Source organism: Saccopteryx bilineata, chromosome 4, assembly GCF_036850765.1.
Source record: "Saccopteryx bilineata isolate mSacBil1 chromosome 4, mSacBil1_pri_phased_curated, whole genome shotgun sequence".
Classification (NCBI taxonomy): Eukaryota; Metazoa; Chordata; class Mammalia; order Chiroptera; family Emballonuridae; genus Saccopteryx; species Saccopteryx bilineata.
The window spans coordinates 290,584,844-290,602,696 of NC_089493.1; the positions used below are offsets into that span (position 1 = coordinate 290,584,844).

The 17,853-nt window shown below is 54.9% G+C and overlaps 1 protein-coding gene across 2 annotated transcripts in view; it reads right to left on the reverse strand.

Annotated features, from left to right (window-relative positions):
- The window catches only part of GSG1L (GSG1 like), a 213,314-nt gene that overhangs the window by 18,369 nt on the left and 177,092 nt on the right, over positions 1-17,853 (reverse strand). Inside the window, exon 5 of one of the 2 annotated variants that reach the window (XM_066278402.1) lies at positions 12,642-12,809. The exons of the other annotated variant lie outside the window; for it this stretch is intronic. Coding sequence (XP_066134499.1) covers positions 12,642-12,809 — 168 coding nt within the window. The remainder of the gene's footprint in view (positions 1-12,641; positions 12,810-17,853) is intronic. 2 annotated transcript variants of the gene reach the window in all.

Here is a 17,853-nt window from a genome sequence, read left to right on the forward strand (position 1 = left end):
ACCTTGCTGTTAAGACACCCACATTTCAATAGCTAACCCATCAAAGCATCCCAGCCAGGGAGAGAGCATCCACTGTGGGCCGGGCCTGGTGCTGCCCTTGGGGGCCACAGGGACAGCGCCTGGGAGAGGTCTCTGCCCTGGGGAAGCAGGGACAGCGCCTGGGAGAGGTCTCTGCCCTGGAGAAGCAGGGATGGCGCCTGGGAGAGGTCTCTGCCCTGGGGAAGCAGGGACAGCGCCTGGGAGGGGTCTCTGCCCTTGGGGGCCGCAGGGACAGCGCCTGGGAGAGGTCTCTGCCCTGGGGAAGCAGGGACGGGGCCTGGGAGAGGTTTCTGCCCTGGGGAAGCAGGCATGTTGTACGCACAGACAGCCACAGCCGAACATGCCGAGGGTCGATCAGGAGGACACTGAAGGGTGGAGAGGGTGGACTGTCTAGCCCAGGAGTTAGCAAACTCTCTCTGTAAAGGTCGAGATGGGAAACACCTGAGCCTCTGTGGACCGTCTGGTCTCCATCAGGACCACGCAGCTGCCCTCCCCGTTCACAGCAGGCGGTGGCCGGGCTTGGCTGGCCGGAGACTGGGTGTCCGCCTCCGGTCCAGCCACTGGTTCTCAGCCCGGACACCCACGGAGGTCCCCCGGGAAGGTTTACATTCCCTGGTGGCTGGAGGGTGCAGCCACGGCTGAGAACCCGCTGGTGTCGGGACCGGCGAGGCTCCGTGGAGGCAGCGAGCGGCACAGAAGCCCAGGCGGCGTGCTCACTGCGTGGGCCTGTCAGTCAGCCTGTCTGTCTGTCTTTCCACTGCACTGCCTTGCCATTCTGGGGAAAACCGGATTCCCGGCACAAACGCAGCCCTCACCACCACGTTCGCCAGGGTAAAGAACCGTGGGCGGGATCTCGACAGCCAGCTGATGAGTGGCTCGTGTTTGACAGCGGTTATGGCAAGGGTTGAGGACCCTGCCCACCCCCACCCCCAGCCCACCCCCAGTTCTTCCTGGCCCGAAACGTGGAGGACAAGAGGCTGCTTCGGCACAACCGAGACCTTGGGCCGGCGGTGAGTGAGGAGGAATCACAGCTGAGCGCCGAGCGCGGCTCTGCTGTTAACAGGCGGCGTGACCTTGAGCGGCTCACCTGCCCTGCATCTCTGTGATTCCGAGTGCCCCGCCGCCGGGTTATGGCCATTTAGCGGTGGCAGGAGTGACAGTCAGGTCACCACCGCCACTCTGCCGCCTGTTGTGGCTGAGCCCACGTTATGAGGGCTCCGCGCGGGCTTGATTAATCGCTGGTCTGCCCCAGACACTTCGACCTCAGAGAGAGAAAGGACGGCGTTTATCTCCTCCTCTCGAGGCCTGCTCTGTGCTTGACACAAAGAAGCCCCAGTGACATCAGAAAGGAAGGAAGGAGACAGGGAGAAGGACGGAGGTGAGGAGACGAGGAGGTGAGGCTGAGGGCCGGCCACTGGGGAGACAGCCGGGGAGGGGGTCCCCCCGGGTGCTGAGCTTCAGATAGAAAGAAAAGGCACAACTGCAAATGTCACGAAGTGTCAGTTTCCTTTGATTTGGACTGTAATTTCCTGCAGAAAATGTTAGGTGCTTTCTGAAGATAGACTTTTTTCCCCCCTACAATATGTGTGGGAAATTACCTGCACGTTTAAACAGGTGCTGTGAAGGGTTAATGGGGTGGCTGGGGTGAACGGTGCTCAGAAGGGGCAGCAGGCGGAGCCCAGGCACCTCAGGCCCCCTGTGCACATGCTGTATCGTTTCCTGGCCAGGTCCCGAGTGCCCCTCTGTGAGCTATTTGAGTCTGGACACGTCCCTATCATCCTCAGCCTTGATTTTCTCACCTGAGAAATGGGCACGATAACGCACCTGTCTCTCAAGGTGGCTGCGGGACCAAGTCAGCTAAGACATGCTTCAGCTCCTCTGTCTGAGGCTCTTAGAGCCCTCTAGGTCCCCGCCACGCCCTTCGTTGCTATTACGACCGTCATTGTAATCATCCTCGTCTCTGGAGACTTTATGCTCTGTCCCTCTTGACGAGGAAGGGGATTATTTTAACATAGTAGCCACTACTCCCCCCCCAAAAAAAACTCCCGCACACCCCTTCCTCCCTTCCTTCATCGAGGCCTGACCCACCTGCTGCCTGAAGAAAAAGGATGCTTTGCAAGAAACAGAAAAGGCTTGAATGTATGAAATAGCCTCGGATTCGAGGGTCACTGTGCAGCCTTCTGCCCCAGAAGAGACAGGGTGTCCCTGCTCTGGGGATCAAAAGAGTCAGAGCAGAAGCTCAGAGTGAGATGAGGCTGCCACCAGGGGAGGTGACGGGGCCCCGGGAAGGGCGACAGCAACAGGGCTGCCTGCTCACCCTTCCCAGCGAGAGACAAGCTGTTCCGTGGTTCAGTCCTCACTGTGGTGGGTCTGTTCACACCCACTCAGCCTCTCTCCCCACCACAGGGTCCCCATCGCCACCGTCACCGTCATCCCATGTCACAGCTGTGAAACTGACGCTGAGGTCAACTTGTAACCTGCGACGTTGCGCAGGTCGTGGCGCTCTGGCAGAGTGATCGCTGGCTTTCTCGTGGAAAAGAGCGAGCTGTCCGCAGCGTCTGCGGGCTGCCGCGGGGTGACGCTCCCAGCATGGCGGATGGGTCGCTGGCTAGTGGAGGGGCTGCGACTTGAACGCAGGTTTCTCAGTCCCTGGGGTCTGAGCGTGTTTCCGCTGTGTCCCGCAGATGCCAGCTGGCAGGGGACTCTCTCCATCAGACCCACCCTGGGGACGTTTGCACTGTGAGGTCCTTGTGGAGACTGGGGCCGGGGACCACCCACTCTGGCTCCCACAGCTGCCAGCAGAGGTGCAAAGAGCTGTGTGGGCTATGACGGCCCTGTCACCCGCCATTGCCCCAGGGACCCACAACAGTGGAATGGAGGCAGGTGTTTGCTCTTTCTGAGAGGAGACAAGGATACAGGCAAGTGACAGAAGCAGGGGGGTTCTGTGGGTCTGAGGGTGACCAGAACCGATGTCTCTTTGGAAGCACCCCCAGAACCTGCACACGTGATTCCAGGGCCAAGTGTGGTCACTGCAGCCAAGGGCACTGACAGGGGCCCCACCAGGCCTTATCTCCGCTGTGGCAGAAGCCCCAGGCCTCCCCAGCACAGCCTCCCCCTGCGTGTTCTCCCCCCGGGGGGGACCTGTCTGTCATTCCCAAAACCCATCCTGGTCACACTGACCCCAGGCTGGCTGCTGCTGCCCAGCCCCGGCCACTTCCTGGAATGAACTGACAGTCTACATGACCAGCTGTGTGACAAAGGGCTAGGTTTCTCTCCTTAATTCTCTTTCTACCTTGGACCAATTTTTAAATGAAATACAATAAAAATGAATCACTAGAAAATGAAAAAACAAACAAAAAACCATGTACGAAGGGCAAGCTGGAGTGTGCCACCGATATGAACTGGCTAGAAGAGTTTCCCCCTCTCATCCCAGTCTCTGTCCTTATGTCACTATGGACGTTCGCAAACGGGCACCGGTGCAGGGACACGCTTTGAGGAGCCCCTGTATGCAGCACCCTGCTTTGTGCCCCGGCCTCTGCTGGCCACGTCCACCTCCTGAGGCCTGAGCAGGGCCGCATCTGCCGTGTCCCAACCGGCCCAGTAATTCCCATCCTGAGGGTGCCCACAGGCCCTCGGAGGAGCTTGTTAAAATGCAGGTTCTGGCCCGCAGTGGATAAAGTGTCCACCTGGAACGCTGAGGTTGCCGGTTCGAAACCCTGGGCTTGCCTGGTCAAGGCACATATAGGAGTTGATGCCTCCTGCTCCTCCCCCCTTCTGTCTCCCTTCTCTCTCTCTCTCTCTCTCTCTCTCTCTCTCTCTCTCTCTCCTCTGTCTAAAATAAATAAATAAAATCTTTAAAAAGAAAACGTAGATTCTGATTGGGCCGGTCTGGGGAGGGGCCTGAGAGTCCGCGTTTCTAACAGGTTCCGAGGTGAGGCCCTGGTTGTCGGGCGATCACATCTGAGGAGTCGGGCACGGGACCCCGGCCTTGGGCGTGTGGGGGTTTCCACTAGGCTCAGGCCCAGCCGCCCTCCCCGCAGCTCTAGGCTGCTATCCGGGCGGACCGGGCCTCCAGTGCGCTGCCCACAGTCCTGGCTACAAATGGGCACCCCTAAGGAACCAGCAGGGGTGCCGGTCACACACGAGGCCACCCGCAGCCCCCGCAGCCCCCACCCTCCCGCCCGTGTCCCCTCAGCCAGCTGTCCTTCCACACCTGCTTCCCAGTTCCCTTTGGTCGGTTTCCACCTCAAGGACTGTCTGCTGTCTGGCCTCCTCTCCTGGTCTCGCTCAGCCACGTAGCTGATCTACTGTGGGAGCCGGGCGAGGACACTGCACGTCTACGCACCAGCTCTCGTGTCTGGGCCCCACGCTCCTCCTGGGGGGGGGGCGGTGCTTTCAATGGGCCCCATAAAGAAGGACGAGGTGCCAGGCGTCGCTGAGAAGTACAATAATATTCCCGCAGGGAAAGTGCAAACAAACGGGCGTGAGGGGCGGTGATCCGACCGTCAGGTTAAGGGTCTCGGACGCAGTCGCCGGGACAACGCACACAGCGATTCTTCCGAGGTGAGGTCCGTTCACCACAGAACAAAGGGTGGAAGTACAAGGAATGTGGGCCAATCAATGGCCACAGCTCGGAATTAAGATTCCGCCATTCCAAGATAGGGGGAAAACAAGCGGGTTTTTAAGAAGATTCTTTTCTTTTCCTTTTCCTGTTTTATGAGTAATAGCGTCATACTGCAGAACACTGGGGAAGGCCAGAGAGGACAGAGCTGTCCGCAGGGTCAGCGGCACCCCCCCCCCAATTTTTGTGTGTAGGTGACAGTTTTGTCTCCTGTTTCTCCCGTATTGGGTTTTAAAACGAAATGTCTAGAGATAGTATCGCCTTGAGATTATGTTTGTTCAGAACTGCATGGTCAGAGAGTATCACTTAGAGAAACACTCACTAGTGTGAGTGGAGCCCCACCCAGCCCCATCCTCACCCTCACCCTCACCCCCCACAGCCGTCAAGGGGGCTCCAAGGGCCCCGGGACATGGGAAAGCCTCCAGACCTGGTTTACTTCCCAAGCCCCTTCCACAGCCCAGCCTTGGCTGCGAGGAGGGCGAACGGCGAGCAGAGCCACAGACATGGGCACACCTGAGGGTGGCGATGCTCACGTTGGCTGGGGAAGAGGCAGTGCCAGCCAGACCCCTGGCAGCTCCCAGAGGGCCAAGGTCACCTCGGTCTGACAGACTAGCCAGTGACTCCTTCCGAGAGGCCCTCCTCTCTGCTCAGTCGCTCTCTCCATCCATCCTCATATTCCTGAGTAAAGAAGGGGGTCGGCCTGTGGCCTGCCCCCCAGGAGGCTGCAGGAGGGCCTGAGGGGCTTGGCGGGGTGACAAGGGCAGTGCTGGAGGCCTCAGGGGGCTGTGGGAGGACAGGCGACTGTCGGGTGGGGCTTGGAATCAATATTTGAGGCACCACCATCGAGGCAAGGAACAGGGGCGCTCCGGGCAGAGAGGGGGGCAGTCCAGATGCAACATGGAGGCGGGAGAATGACCGGTCTGGGGAACTGGGGCATCCACGGTGCGGCTGGACAGTGGCAGCGCCTCGAAAGTGATGTCGAGGAGCGGGACCTCTGTCCTGGCGCTGTGGGAAGTCACTGCGTTGTTTTGAGCAGAAAGACAGGGGTGCGGGCGCCTGACCATATAGTTACATCGGGTCCCCATGCCGGAGGAAGGGAGTGGAGACGAGAGAAGGGAACTCACCGCAGGGAAATGCACTGGACTTCTGAGGAACTGGATGTGGGGGGGGGATGAGGACCGCAGATGTCTGGCTGGGGCAAGCAGGACCACCATGGAGACAGACATAGAAACAGGACTGTTTGGGGACACCATCATGAGTGGGTCCTGCCATGTTGATTTTTTGGTGCCTTTGAGAATCTAAAGTGGCAACGCTCAAGAGGTCGCTGGACATGGAGTCGAGCGTCCAAAGTGGACTGAGAATGTGGGCATCCAGACACAGGTGTGGCCACCGGGGCTAATGTCAAATGAGGAGAGAAGAAGAGAGCCCAGGCTGACCCTGGGAGTGTGGCCCTGTGATGAACACGGGGCGGGGGGGGGGGGGCAGCTGGTGGGAGAGGCCCTCAGAGGACAGTAGAGTGGGATATGGGGCGGCTGGGGCTCTCTGGGGGGGCAGCTGGTGGGAGAGGCCCTCAGAGGACGGTAGAGTGGGATATGGGGCGGCTGGGGCTCTCTGGGGGGACAGCTGGTGGGAGAGGCCCTCAGAGGACGGTAGAGTGGGATATGGGGCGGCTGGGGCTCTCTGGGGGGGGCAGGTGGTGGGAGAGGCCCTCAGAGGATGGTAGAGTGGGATATGGGGCGGCTGGGGCTCTCTGGGGGGACAGGTGGTGGGAGAGGCCCTCAGAGGACGGTAGAGTGGGATATGGGGCGGCTGGGGTTCTCTGGGGGGACAGCTGGTGGGAGAGGCCCTCAGAGGACGGTAGAGTGGGATATGGGGGGCTGGGGCTCTCTGAGGGGGGCTGGTGGGAGAGGCCCTCAGAGGACGGTAGAGTGGGATGTGGGGCGGCTGGGGCTCTCTGGGGGGACAGGTGGTGGGAGAGGCCCTCAGAGGACGGTAGAGTGGGATATGGGGCGGCTGGGGTTCTCTGGGGGGACAGCTGGTGGGAGAGGCCCTCAGAGGACGGTAGAGTGGGATATGGGGGGCTGGGGCTCTCTGGGGGGGCTGGTGGGAGAGGCCCTCAGAGGACGGTAGAGTGGGATGTGGGGCGGCTGGGGCTCTCTGGGGGGGCAGGTGGTGGGAGAGGCCCTCAGAGGATGGTAGAGTGGGATATGGGGCGGCTGGGGCTCTCTGGGGGGGGGCTGGTGGGAGAGGCCCTCAGAGGATGGTAGAGTGGGATATGGGGCGGCTGGGGCTCTCTGGGGGGGGCAGGTGGTGGGAGAGGCCCTCAGAGGATGGTAGAGTGGGATATGGGGCGGCTGGGGCTCTCTGGGGGGGGCTGGTGGGAGAGGCCCTCAGAGGATGGTAGAGTGGGATATGGGGCGGCTGGGGCTCTCTGGGGGGGGCAGGTGGTGGGAGAGGCCCTCAGAGGATGGTAGAGTGGGATATGGGGCGGCTGGGGCTCTCTGGGGGGGCAGGTGGTGGGAGAGGCCCTCAGAGGACGGTAGAGTGGGGTATGGAGCGGCTGGGGCTCTCTGGGGGGGCAGCTGGTGGGAGAGGCCCTCAGAGGACGGTAGAGTGGGATGTCGGGGGGCTGGGGCTCTCTGGGGGGGGCGGCTGGTGGGAGAGGCCCTCAGAGGATGGTAGAGTGGGATATGGGGCGGCTGGGGCTCTCTGGGGGGGGGGCAGGTGGGAGAGGCCCTCAGAGGACGGTAGAGTGGGATATGGGGTGGCTCGGGCTCTCTGGGGGGGGCAGATAGCACGAGGTTGTGCTGAGAGATTCCTGACCACAGACAGGAGAGCACAGTGGGTGGCGGGGGGGGGGCCTTGCACCCGTGTCTGCACCAGCCTCAGCCCAGGGAGGGCTGACCCCCGTGAGGGGTGGGACAGGGTCCTACCCACCTCTACCCCAGCTGCCACCAGCCCCAAGCCTGTGGGAGGAGGAGGAGCGATGAGGGGACCAGGCCCTGCTCCCGCCCCCCCAGATCACACACACACTGTTCGCCTCCCCCACACACACACACCCAGCCTTGGCTAGCGCTGCTGCCTGTGTCTGAGAACGCCTCCTCGCACCCACTGCCCATCTGGCTGGTGAGCGCTGTGTGTGTCATTAAAGACGGGGCTCGAGGGTCTCGTCTGTGGCGGCTTTGCCACCCTTCACCTGGAGTCTCCTCAGGCTGCACACGCACACGTGGACACACGCACGTGGGCGCACACACGGCACTTTGCTGCATTGCCAGCGCCCCTCCCCCACCCCTCCCCCTGCCCCCTTCCTGTCTCTGACCAGGTGCTCCCTCTCCCTTGTTGCCATGGAGGAACAGGAACTGGGGCCCAGCGTGGCCAGACCCTCTGCTTTCTCACAACAAGCCCTAAACCTTGATTTTTTTTTTAAACAGGAAATCTCCTGATTTTGAAAACTCAGACAAAATTTAAGAATTTTAAAACCAGCATGGGGTCCGAACAAAGCACATCTTCCGGCAGGATTCTCCCGGGGCCTCCATATGCAAGGTGCACTGTGCCCCCTCTTCTGCAGCAGCAGGGAGCACCTTCCCTAGACAGAGGGAGGTTTCTGGTGGGGGTAAAGGAGGGGGAGGGGGAGAGGGACACTGGCTCTGTGCCAGAAACTTAATTGCATCGTCTCATGCAATCCTCGCAACAAAGCTCTGAGAAAAACGCCAGCCCATTTTCCAGGCAGGAAAACTGAGGCCCAGACGGGGGAAGTGACTCACCTTGGCAATTCACAACCAGTAAGCCGCAGTTAGTTCCAACCCTGATCTAGGCCTTCCTGTCTCCCGCTGGGATCAAGTGCGCACAGGTAAGACGCCCAAACAGTGCCGGCAACAGAAGGCACTGTACAACTTCGTAGTATAATCAGTATTACCATTATTGCATATAATAAATAACTTATTGAGCCCCCGTGGGTCCAGGTACTGGGGCTCGAGTGGGAACCAAGGTCGAGCCCTCCAGGTCTGCACGCAGGAGGCGGCTAACCCAGGGGTCGGGAACCTTTTTGGCTGAGAGAGCCATGAACGCCACATATTTTAAAATGTAATTCCGTGAGAGCCATACAATGACCTGTGTATGTTATGCATTATCCAATAAAAATTTGGTGTTGTCCCGGAGGACAGCTGTGATTGGCTCCAGCCACCCGCAACCATGAACATGAGCGGTAGGAAATGAATGGATTGTAATACATGAGAATGTGTTATATTTTTAACGTTATTTTATTTTTTTTATTAAAGATTTGTCTGCGAGCCAGATGCAGCCATCAAAAGAGCCACATCTGGCTCACGAGCCATAGGTTCCCAACCCCGGGCTAACAGAACAGATAGTCAGTGATTAACAAGTCAGTTCAGAGGCATGTGCTGCAGGCAGGGTGACTGAGCAGAGGGCGGCAGCCACCCCGTCTCCTCTCCCAGTCCCCGTGCCCCCATGGGGGGCGGCTGTGTGCTCAGTGTGCCTGAAGTCCCCCAGAGTCCGATCCCCCGGGTCTCACTGTCTCGGACTCATTGTTAAACCTGATCAGCTTTAAGCCTTCACAGAATCCCGGCTCTGCAAACACCCCCCCCCCCCCATTCAGCCTCTTCAACCCTCCCCTCGGGAGGCCCCACTGACATGTCCTCCTTGGGGACCACACTCAGGGGGACACTGGGAGAGTTTAATTCCAGAAGTTTCTTCTAGCAAGAGGCCGCTCAGTCAGGGGGCACAGGCTCCCTCCAGCCCAAACCTGACGTGTGTGCTCCCAGCCCCTGGGCACACGCACGTGCACGCACCCCCCTTTCTCCCACACACACAACCACGTTCCAAAGCTCCCGGAAACCTTTCGGGACCTGCCCCACCGCTCCTCAGACCTGCAGTGGGCTCGCTCCTGTGGCTATTCACCAGATTACCGAAGTCCTAATATCTACACCGCCATCGCCATCTCCTCCTGAGCTAGCCACCCCCGCACTCGGCTCTGCATCGGCACAGGGGACGGGGACTTGCGCACACAGAACTTTCTCTATGTGCCCGGCCCTGCGCCAGCACATTACTTGGCTTATCAAACCTGAGCCTTCCCAGGATGCTGAGGGCTCTGGCCCTCCCGCCGTGGTCAGAGGAAACCGGCCGGAGGGGTTGGTGCCTTGCCCCAAGTCACACAACAGCAAAGCGACAGAACTGGAAAACTCACTGGGGCCGGGGGGCTCCGAACCCCACTCTTTCTACGGCACCTCGTCCCCCAGGGAGTAGGAAGCATGAGCAGGTGAAACCGTGGGTCTCTCCCCTGTGTCCCTGGCTGCGGTTTGGGGGATGCTGGCCACTGCAGGCTGCCAGCCCTGCTCGGGGCTACCTGCAAATCTGCGTGGACAGCCGTCCCTGTGCTCTGACCTCTTTGTAGGGAAGGCTCCAAAAAAAAAAAAAAAAAAAAACTCAGAAAGAAAATGAGGACAGCCCAGCTAAGCTGCAATGCTCTCCTCAGAGAAGGGAAATAAAATTCAATGAACGTCTGCATGATGCCCAGGTTACGAGTGTGTAAAGTGAAATTCTGCACATATGCCGAGGAGCATTCCTCTCCCGCGTCCCTGGGAGCGTGCAAACTGGGGCACCAGCAAACGGCGGCTTCCTGGTGTCCAGTGGTCCTGCTTTCTGCCTCAGCACCACACGGTTGCCCACGGCTGTCCCAGGCTCTCCCACAGCCGAGGCGACAAGTGATGCAGTGCTGATGGGACCGTTTTAGACATCAGGCTGTTTATATGACTTCTATAAACATGTCCTGAGTGCCTACCACGAGGCCCAGGCTACACCAGTCGTTGCCCCCTGCCCAGTGAATGTGCTCCCGCCACACCTGTGTTAGCCTGACCTGCTTGGCCGCACCTGACAGGTCTGGGTCAGAACCTGACCCGGGGCTTTGGTGGGGGGGTGCTGGAATGCTGAATCTGCCCGACGATGGTGGAGCTCGAACTGAAAGGGCATGAGGCAGTCAGGGCTGAGGTTCCCAGAGAGAAGAATTCAGTCAGTCACACGCACACAAAATTTCATGAGCACCTACTAGGCGCCTGGCCCCGTTCCTGGTGCTCAGAATACACTGGCGGTACAGCAAAGCCCTTCCATCAGGGGGCTCACAGTTTACAAACTATCAAATCCCCAGAGGAATAGAAGAATGTTGGATTGTGTGAGTGCTATGAAAAAACAGCAATAGGTTAAAGAGTGACTAGGAGAGAGTGCTTGAGGGTGTGCGAGTTGAGACCAGCCGATTAAAGAAGACCTCACTGAGCAGGGACCTGCGTGAGCCAGCTGGGTGAGTGTTCCAGGCAGGGGCACGGCAGGAGCAAAGACCTTGAGGGGCTGAGCTTGAGTGTTCAAGGCACAGAAAGGAGGCCCTGTGGCAGAGGAGAAACAACGGCACCTGTGAGTCAGAGAGAGGTCCCTGTGTGGTCCCCACCATGTCCCACCACGTGACTCCTTGGACTGAAACCCTTCCACATGCCCCATAGGGAGCCCACCTCCCCACTCTGCCCAACCCTGCAGCCTCCTTCCCCCTTTCCCTCCTCAGACTCAGTCCTGAGGACCTTTCCCTCCCCTGAGCAGGAAGGCTTTAAGGTGTGTCCAGGCCCCTTCCCTGGAAGCCGACTCTGTGGTAAGAATCGGGGTGAGGTAGTTTATTTAGGATGTGGTCCCAGGGAATGTGCTGACCATCTTCCTGTCTGTCCTTCCACCCATCCATCGTCTATCTATCCACACACTCACACATCCACCATCCACCCACGCATGCACCCACACATCCACTATCCATTCATCCACACACCCAAACATCCACTATCCATCCACACACACATCCACACATCCACCATCCACCCACGCATGCACCCACACATCCACTATCCATCCATCCATCCACACACCCAAACATCCACAATCCATCCACACACACATCTATACATTCACATCCATCCACACATGCACCCACACATCCACCATCCACCCATCCACGCACCCACATACCCACCATCCATCCACAGATGCACCCACATACCCACCATCCATCCACAGATGCACCCACACATCCACCATCCATCCATGCACAAACTCACACATCCACCACCCACCCACGCATGCACTACACATCCACCATCCATCCACAGATGCACCCACACATCCACCATCCATCCATGCACACACCCACACATCCACCATCCACCCACGCATGCACCCACACATCTACCATCCATCCATGCACGCACCCACACATCCACCATCCACCCATGCATGCACTACACATCTACCATCCACCCACAGATGCACCCACACATCCACCATCCACCCACGCACGCACCCACATATCCACCATCCACCCACGCATGCACCACACATCCACCATCCACCCACGCACGCACCCACACATCCACCATCCATCCATGCGTGCACTCATATACCCACCATCTGCCCATACATGCATGCATCCTTTTATCCATCCACCCAACCATTCAACCATCCATCCCCCATTTATGGTCACCTCCCTATTCCCCGCAGGACACTGAAGACTCGGGTGATCAGGTTTGGGCCCTGACCTCCAACAGCCGTCACCAATCCCACTGCTGGGTCCCCTTTGCACTTAGCGCTGTAACAGAGCCCCAGAGGGAAACCTTGCTTCAGCCTTCCTGTGTTTCTATTTTGGTTCTAGGAAGCCTGGGGCCAAATGGCAAGCACTCCAACTGGACCCTTCCTGGTTTTTAGGCTCCTATTACCTGGGCGCAAGGCAATTACCCACCCGGTTCAAGTGTCCCTGATATTCCAGCATAGTGGAATCCAAACTCTGCCTCTTCCGCTCCCCCCCCCCCCCCCGACCCCTCCGGACACTTCTCTCGGACCGCTAGTCCAGTTACTGACTGGAGCCCTGTGACCACTCAGGCCAGCCCCTGGGCTTCAGAGTTCCGGCATCGGCCAGAGGTGACCCCACACGAGCACTGACCTCTCCCGGAAGTACTTGATGGCCTCGGGGTCTATGAAGGTCGGCTCCTCCCGGTAGCCCTGCTCAAAGACCTTGCGCTTGTGCCGGAACTCAATGACCGTCTTGGTGTAGGAGTTGAGCGTGGTGACAGAGGCTGCCATGCAGCAGGTGAAGGAGCCCCAGGCCAGGCTGCCGAGAGACGAGGAGAGAGGTGCCGGTGAGGGTGGCAGGGGATGGGGGACCCCACACGCCAGACACCCGTTCAGCCTGCACGGCTGCCCATCCGGGCCAGATCTGAGCGGGCGCCCCTTAGAGAAGAACAAGCCCTGGCCCCGCCCCACTCCCGGTCAGGTGGGGGCGGACGGCGTTATGTGTACACTGTGCTGCAGACGGGACGGGGCTCGTTGTTAGGAGACGAGACAGCGAGTCATCCCGTGGAAAGGGGGCTGGCAACAGGAAGGGCTCCCACAGTACCACAAGGCCGGCAGTGGGGCTCGGAGAACGAGGGAGGGTCTGCCAGGGAAGGGGCTTCCAGGAAGGGGGCGAGCACGTGCAAAGGCGTGGGGGCGTGAGGCGTGGGAACACTGCACAGACGCCGGCTTGGGATGCCAGGCTAAGGGAAAGCGAGATCAGTTGAAGTTGACAATGAGAATAGACAGAGGCCAGAAACCCTAAAAGCTGGTTTTCTGAGAGAGGTACATAACCTTTGTTCCTGTGTGTGTGTGTGTGTGTGTGTGTGTGTGAGAGAGAGAGAGAGAGAGAGAGAGACCTTGAGCAAGATGCTTACCCCCTCTGCCTCGCGGTCCTCAGGTCCATGTGAATGGACACAACAGCAGCAGCACCTTGCAGGGTTGTTGCAAGGATTAAAGGACATGATCCCTTAGAAACCTCTTAGAACCGAGCCTGGTCCACTGTCGGTGTTTGTTCCAGAACGGTTTGCTGTCCTTACTCTCGTCATGAGGATCCACATTTTCTGACCCACTTCTATCCGACTTGGTTTCCGAGCCCTCCCTCTGAGAGATTGATTGTAATGACCTTTGTGACTCCTCACTCCCGCCGCGCCCAGCTGCGGACTCGCACTCTGGGCTGTGCTCCCTGATGAGTGCGCAAGGAAAGCGTGGGGACATCTGAGGACCCGGCCTTTCTCGCAGGGATCCCCAGCCCTCACCTACCCCTTATGGCCAAACCCAGTAAAGGATCTCCCTGGTCTTTCATGATAAGGAGCTAATTTATATCTTCCAGAAGTTCTGACTATCTATAGATATAATAGTTGTAGGGTGTCAGCCTGGCCCCTCTAAGAACAGCTCTGTCCACCGAGGGGTCCAGTGGGTGACTCCACCCCCTGTTCATAGATGATTAGATAAAGGCTGGTTGTCCGACCAAAGCTACTTTAATCAGACAATCCTTCCTCTGAGCAATGTAGTTCAAGATTCCAGTTCCATCGCGGATGTCTGTTTGAACTACAGTGATGGAAACCCCGGAACCCGAGAACAGAGAGTGAAGAAGCACTGTTCTCTGGGAACCCCACGAGCATACGCATGCGGGTTCTGCCTGACCCACATCTACTCGGTTAAGGGACCACTCCTCCCCGCCTCTCAGACCCTGCGTTTGCAGGAGGCTGGCCTCAACCCCAGTCTTTAGGAGCCCATGACACAGGCCTGGCCAATGAGAGTGTCACTTCCCGTTGGCCTCAGGTAATTGGTTCGGGATGGGCATGTGACATCACAGTCAGGCTGAGACTTCAACCTAGGACTTTTGCTGAGGCTGTCAGGAAGCAGGGCTCACCTTTCGTCCAGAGTGGGATTTGTGCCAGGAGCTCTGGGGACTGTCTCACCCCCAGGCGACCCGAGAACGAAACTGACTTAGAAGGAAGGAGAGCCACAGAAAGAAGCCACATCCCCGAGAGGAAGCCACTGTCCCCGGGCTTTGCTGTTGTGGGAACCTAAATTTCTTTTTTGGATTTTTGTTTCTGTAAGCCGGTTTGAACTGGGTTTCTGTCACTGGCAACCAAAGCTCTTAAACAATTACTATTTATACATTTCCTTTTTTTTTTTTTTTTTTTTCCGCATAAGGGAGTTTTAAAGTGAACTTCTTATGACCAGGGATTTTATCTATGACCAGGTCCAACTCCCAGCTCCAATGAGCCAACCCCTCCTAGGCGCGTCACTCCCTGTCACACCACAGCCCTCCCCCACACCCTGTGATTCTATCGTGGCTTTCCCCCTAATATTTATTGTTCTTTGTTTTTAAATTAAACTTTTTATTTCAAGATAATTATGGATTCACACGTTGTAAGAAATAACACAGAGAGATCTGCGTATCCTTCACCCCGTTTCCCCCAATGGCAACATCTTACAAATATAACACACAACCGGGACTCTGACACTGGCACCACCAAGACACAGATCATCATCACCCAGCACCACGATGACCCTTCCAGTGCCACTCACTTTCCGCCTAACCTGTGGCGACCACTAATCAGTTCTTCATTTCTATAATTTGGTCATTTCAAAAATATTATAGGCCCTGGCAGGCTGGCTCAGTGGATAGAGTGTTGGCCCAGCATATGGATGTCCCAGGTTCAATTCCTGGTCAGGGCACACAGGAGAAGTGACTATTTGCTTCCCTCCCCCACCCCTCCCCTTCCCTCCTCCTTTTCTCCTCCTTCCCCTTTTCCATCCAGGGGCTCGATTGGTTTGATTAGCCCCGGTACAAGCACGTCAGCTTCAGGTGCTAAAAATAGCTCTATTGATTCAAGCATTGGCCCCAGACAGGGTTACCAGGTGGATCCCAGTCAAGGTGCATGCGGGAGTCTGCCTCACTTTCTCTCTATAGAGAGAAATGGAATCATACAGTACGTAGGATTGGGATTGGCTTTTTCACTTCTCTGAAGAGTCTGCCAAGTTGTGTGTATTGATAGGGCATTCCTTTATATTGCTGAGTAGGGTTCCCGCTAGCAATGTATGAGTTTCTCCACACCCTCACCAGCATTTGGCATTGTCATTATTTTCGATCTTAGTTATTCTGAGACACATGTAGTGATATCTCACTGTGGCTTTTATCACACACCCTCCGTGGCTAATGGTGCTGAGCATCTTTTTGTTGGCTTATTTGCCATCTGGGTAATGTCTTTGGCATGATGTCTGATCATGTCTTTTGACCACTTTGTTGCTGCTGTGGTTTACTGTTGAGTCTTTTTTTTTTTTAATTAATCTTTTTTTTAAAATTAATTTTAATGCGGTGACATTGATAAATCAGGGTACATATGTTGAGAGAAAATATCTACAGATTATTTTGATATTTGATTATGCTGTATACCCCTCACCCAAAGTCAACTACTGTTGAGTCTTGAGTGTTTTTGTATATCCTAGATACTATCCTTTGTTAGATATGTGCTTTACAAATATTTTCTTGCAGTCGGTAGCTTGTCATTTCAACCTCTTAACAAGGTCTTCCACAGAGCAAAAGTATTTAGTTTTGATGGAACCCAAGTTATCAATTATCTTTATACTTTTGATGTCAAGTCCAAGAACTCTAGGTCTAGATCCCAAAGATTTTTTCCTATTTTTTAAAAAAAATATTTTATAGCTTTACATTTTGTATTTAGGTCCATGATTCATCTTTTTTTTTTTTTAAAGATTTTATTTATGCATTTTAGAAAGGAGAAAGAGAGAGAGAGAAGGGGGGAGCAGGAAGCATCAACTCCCATATGTGCCTTGACCAGGCAAGCCCAGGGTTTCAAACTGGCAACCTCAGCATTTCCAGGTCGACGCTTTATCCACTGCGCCACCACAGGTCAGGCTCGGGATCCATCTTGAGTTAAATTTTACATAAGGTATAAAGTTTATATCAAGATTGATTTTTATTTTTATTTTTTGCCTATGCATGTCTAATATCTCCAGCACCATTTATTGAAAAGGCTATTTCCTCCTCCACTGAGTGGGTTTGCATCTTTGTCAAAACCCAGTAGGGCATTTTGTATGGGCCTGTTTCTGAGTTCTTTATTCTATTCCATGATGTGGGTGTCTATACCACCAGCAACACCACACAGTCTAATTACTGTAGCTGTACAGTAAGTCTTGAAATTGAGTATATTGATCCCTTCCACTTTGCTCTTGTTTTCAAAATGTTTTAGCTATTTTAGTTCCTTTGCCATTCCTATTAAGTTTTATGACAATCTTGTCTGTATCTAGATGAAATTAGACTGACATTCTAATAGGAGTTACGTTAACCCTGTGTACCAACCTGGGGATAATTGACGTCTTTACCATTGATCGTTTTTGTTAGTATTTTGTGGTTTCCAGCATGTAAATCCTGAAGATGTTTGGTTAGATTTATGACTATATATTTCACCTTTTTTCAGTGTAAATGGTACTGTATTTTTAGCTTTGTCCAACTGTTCATTGCAAGTTTATAGAAATATAACTGATATTCATAGTTTTATCTTGTAACCTGAGCCAGTACTGAATTCATTTATTGGGTCTAAGTATTTTTTTTTAATGTGTCAGTTTTTAAAATTTTTCTGCACAGACAACCATGTGATCTGCAAACAGGTATAGTTTACTTCTTCCTTTCCATTCTGTATGCCTTTTATTTATTTTTCATGCCTTATTGCACTGGTAAGAACCCCCAGCACTATGTGGAGTAAGACTGATATTCCCAATCTTAGAGAGAAAACATTTAATTCACTGGGGAACAAAATTTTTGTTGCATCCACAAAAACACTTGTTCTTACCTAATTCGAGTGTGCTGATCTCAAATCTGATATTAATTTTTCTCTGTACGCTACAGTTTTTTTTTTTTGCAATTCAAGATTTTAGGTTTTCATCTTATTGTAAAATTTTCAACATTTAGTATAACATAATGAAGTAGAATGTCTTCTTGGGCATCATCTTTGTGAAAATATAATAATTTATATAATGCAATAAATACACTAATACACTAAAAGATATTGCATCAGAATTTGTCTACAATTTAGAAATAGAACATATTAAAACATTTTAATCATAAAATTTGTGCAAAACATACTTAAATTCTATTCAGGCAAAAATTTGTGTTTGTAGCTCTTGTGTTTGTGCACTTGTTGAGGACAATCTCGTTTGATGCTCCAGCAGTAGTCTGCCATCATATTTCTGTCCCATCGCCCCTGATAACACTCATCCATCGTTTTCAGATCTTGCTGAAAGCGTTCTCCCTGTTCATCACTAACAACTCCAAGATTTTCAGGAAACTT